The 4,017-nt window shown below is 49.7% G+C and overlaps 1 protein-coding gene across 1 annotated transcript in view; it reads left to right on the forward strand.

The window, feature by feature from the left end:
• The first annotated feature begins 2,085 nt into the window (after positions 1–2,085).
• Positions 2,086–4,017, forward strand: part of Ethe1 (ETHE1, persulfide dioxygenase) — a 14,678-nt gene continuing 12,746 nt past the window's right edge. Inside the window, exons 1-3 of the mRNA XM_005361113.2 lie at positions 2,086–2,442; positions 2,823–2,967; positions 3,393–3,541. Coding sequence (XP_005361170.1) covers positions 2,362–2,442; positions 2,823–2,967; positions 3,393–3,541 — 375 coding nt within the window. The 5' untranslated portion in view covers positions 2,086–2,361. The remainder of the gene's footprint in view (positions 2,443–2,822; positions 2,968–3,392; positions 3,542–4,017) is intronic.

Below are 4,017 nucleotides of genomic sequence, written 5' to 3' on the forward strand. Positions count from 1 at the left end.
AAAAATGTAGCTCCGTGAGGTGACAGATAATAATTAGCTCAAGGCAATAAGTTCAAAATGTGTATGTGTTGCACACCTTATGATTTTATTAATGAAAAAAAAAATATGTGATTTTATGTTCCAAATGAATAGATCTCAAGTGTTCTTTAAAAAGAAAAAAAAATGAAGCTCCGTGAGGTGACGGATAATAATTAGCTCAAGGCAATAAGTTCAAAATGTGTATGTGTTGCACACCTTATGATTTTATTTATGAAAAATAAAATATGTGATTTTATGTTTCAAAAAAAAAAAAAAAAAAGGATTCCAAGAGCAAAATGTTTTATAGTCTGTGCACTAAGATAATGCAATTTATTGGCTTTGTGAGTTTGTTTTTGAGACAAGGTTTAGTGGGTAGATGTGCTGGCTAGTTCTATGTCAACTTGACACAATTCCGTCATCGAAGAGGAGGGAACCTCAATGGAGAAAATGCCTCTGTAAGAGCAGGCTATACACAAGTCTGTAGGGTCACAAGTCTGTAGGGTGTTTTCTTTCTTAGTGACTGATGGGGGAGGACCCAGACCATGGTGGGTGGGGCCTCCCTAGGCTGGTGGTCTTGGGTTTTATAAGAAAGTAGGCTGAGCAAGCCATGGGGAGCAAGCCAGTGAGCAGCACCCTCCATGGCCTCTGCACCAGCCTCCAGCTTCCTGCCCTGTTTGAGTTCCTGTCCTGACTTCCTTCAGTGATGGGCTATGATGTGGAAGTGTGAGCCAAATCAGTCCTTTCCTTCCCCAACCTGCTCTTGGTCATGGTGCTTCTTTGCAGCTATAATAACCCTGACTGGGCAGGCCTAGCTGGTCTAACTCAGCAATCCTTTTACGGGGCCTCCAGAATGCTGGGATTAGAGGCCTGCATCGCAACACCTAGCTATCTCTGCATCCTTGGTATAAGTAATCAGTAAGTTCTCAGTCTTCAACTCCCAAAGAAGACAAATGACCCTCACAGTGAACTTGCAAGATACAATACAAAGCAGGCGCCTGTGTGCACGGAGATGTTTGTGAGAGGAAGAAACAGAACAGTCAAAAAACAACAAACAAACCCCATTTAGCCAGGTGTGGTGTAACACACCTGTAATGTCAGCATTTGGGAAGTGAAGATGTGTTTGTGGTGTGTGTGTGTGCACAGAGAAGTTCAAAGTCATTCTGATTTTATGTGGCACTTCAAATCCAGCCTAGGCTACAAAGGCCCAGTCTAAAAATAACGAGAGAGAGAGAGAGAGAGAGAGAGAGAGAGAGAGAGAGAGAGAGAACAAAAGGAGGAAAAAGAAATAAAGAAGGAAAATAATAACTATTTCTGACAAAGTGACTAAAGTTGCTTAAATAACCTTTATGAGGGGCTTTCAGATGGCTCAGTTGCTAAGCAACCATTGCTAGAAGCCTGAGTTTGGTCCCTGGAACCCATGTAAAGGTAGAAGGGGGGGGAACCAACCCAACAAAGTTGTTCTCTGACCTCCATGTGCACATGGAATTCTTTTGAAAAAGAAATTTTTAAATATTTAAAAGATTTTTTTGGTCTGGAGAGATGGTTCCTCAGTTAAGAGCATTTAGAGGACCCAAATTCTATTTCTAGCCAGACATTGTACGCAGCCTCCTATAGTCCCAGCTCCAGGGGATTGGCACAAGTTCTTACCTGTGCCCCCACCAAACATACACACATAATTAGAAATAATTTTGAAAAATCTTAATTTTTGTTCTTCTTGGAAGGTTTAGGCAGGATTGCCACAAGTCTGTGGTCAGCCTGAACTATATGGAAAGGCCCTGTCTCCGCCCGAGGTGGTGGAACACCCCATTAATTCCAGCACTCAGAAGGCAGAGGCGGGAGATCTCTGAGTTCAAGGCCAGCCTGGTCTACAGATCAAGTTCTAGGATAGCCAGGGCTATGTGATGAAAAACCAAACAAACAAAAAAGTAAAATAAAATAAAAATAAACCAAACCAAACGATCAAACAAAACAGAGTTGTAATCAGACACTTATCCAACAGTTCCTCAAAATGCCGGTGACACTGACTTTCGATTTTTTTTTTCTTTTCTTTTCACTAGCTGACCACGTGTTTTTCTGGAAAACGTTCCATTTCTCTAAGTGTCTGGAGGCTTTCTACTTCTCTCCCTGTTTCTACAGCAGTATCCCCGGATGTCCTGAGTCTCTGATCTCTTTTCAGCCTGTTTCAGGGTCTCCCCTTTGCGGGCGCTTTTCCTGGGTCGGGTCATCTCCGGTTCCTTTAAGACAGGCCCCGCCCCGCCCCGCCCCGCCCTCCCGGGTCAGCCCCGGTGCGTGGGGCTCAGGCGGGGAGACTGCTGGGCTCAGTGCTGAGCCGGCCCGGGCACGATGGCGAGCGCGGCTCTCAGGGTAGCCGTGCGACGGCTGAGCCAGCAAAGCTCATCCAGGGCCCCGGTCCTCCTGCGGCAGGTGCGGCGGGGCTAATGACCGAGCGGCCCCGGGTCCGGGGTGGCTGGTGGGGTGGGACTTCTCTGTTCTTTAAAGGAGATTTGGGGGGTGGGGGTCCATCTCGCCTGATTGTTGCAAAAAAGGGCTCCCGATCCCTTAAAGGTGGGTGGTCAGGGGTACCCTGAGATTGGGGCCGAGTTCTGGGTCCATTACCAGAGGAGGGCGGGGTCATTGATTAGGGGCGTGTTGGAAGATGAAATTCCTTGGTTCCGGTGGAGGAAGCTGACTCCTGATCCCTGGGCCAAGAGGGGGGTGGTTGCTGCATCCTAGGAAGATGATAGAGGGTCCCCAGGCATGGGAATCAGGTCCGGGAACTCTCTCCGGTACCCCACCCCTTCCAGATGTTTGAGCCCAAGAGTTGCACGTACACCTACCTTCTGGGTGACCCGGAGTCTCGAGAGGCCCTTCTGATCGACCCTGTTCTGGAGACGGCTCAACGGGATGCTCAGCTGGTTAAGGAGTTGGGACTGAAGCTGCTCTACGCGGGTTAGTCTGTGGACCAAACTTGGGCGGGAGAGAGGCGGGGCCACGGAGAAAGTGCTCTGGGGAAACAGAGGAGGCTGTTTGGGGGCCGGGACCCCTGGACCCTGGAGTCTGGGGGAAGGGCTGGAGTCTGGACCCCTGGATGAGGGAGGAGTTTTGGTGGTTAGACCCCAGGATCTGAAGGAGGAGAGTGGGGCCTGGACCCCTGGATCTGAGGAAGGGAAACTGGACCTGGACCCTGTGTCTGAGGGAGGAGGGTTGGGGTCTGGACCTCAGAGTGTGAGGTGGGAGGGCTGAGGTTTGGAACACAGTGTCTGATTAGGGAGACTGGGTCTGAGGGAGGAAGACTAGGGTCGGCCTCCTTGAGTCTGAGGGTTGGATGCTGTGGGCCGGCAACATTCAGTTTGCTCTGCCTTCTTCTTTCCTAGTGAATACCCATTGCCATGCTGATCACATCACCGGCTCAGGGGCTCTCCGGTCCCTGCTCCCTGGCTGCCAGTCGGTCATCTCCCGCCTCAGTGGAGCTCAGGCTGACGTTCACATTGAGGAAGGTGATTCCATCCACTTCGGAAGCTTTGTGAGTTGGTCTTAGGGAGAAGGTGTTGGCTTGAATCCCTTAGGCTTGGGAGGGGCTGTTGGGTCCGAGGGAAGCGGGCTCAGTGGATATAGACACACTGACTTTTCAGCTCTGCTGTCTGTGTAAAGTACCATAAACTCAGGTCGGGCACTGGGGCAGGAGGCTCTGTAGGCAGGCGTGCCTCTGGCCAATCCCCCTAAGTCAACAGCATGGAAGTTTCCTGAGGCCTTGGGGCAGGTTCTTTGACCTGGACATTTCCATAAAAGCTGATTGGGGTTTGGCTTTGAGGAAGGAGCATCCTCTTGTTCAGCAATAGGTCTGGGGTGGGTCTTGGGAGGTACCCAGGACTACTACTTAAGGTGGTACTCACTAGCATGGTGGTATAAATTTGGGGTCAACCTGGGTTCCTCCTTAAATGTTACAACCTAGCCACAACCCTATTGCCTCACCCAGTAGAGGCCTGAAGGTTCTTCCTC

The sequence above is a fragment of the Microtus ochrogaster genome, linkage group LG4 (genome assembly GCF_000317375.1).
Source record: "Microtus ochrogaster isolate Prairie Vole_2 linkage group LG4, MicOch1.0, whole genome shotgun sequence".
Classification (NCBI taxonomy): Eukaryota; Metazoa; Chordata; class Mammalia; order Rodentia; family Cricetidae; genus Microtus; species Microtus ochrogaster.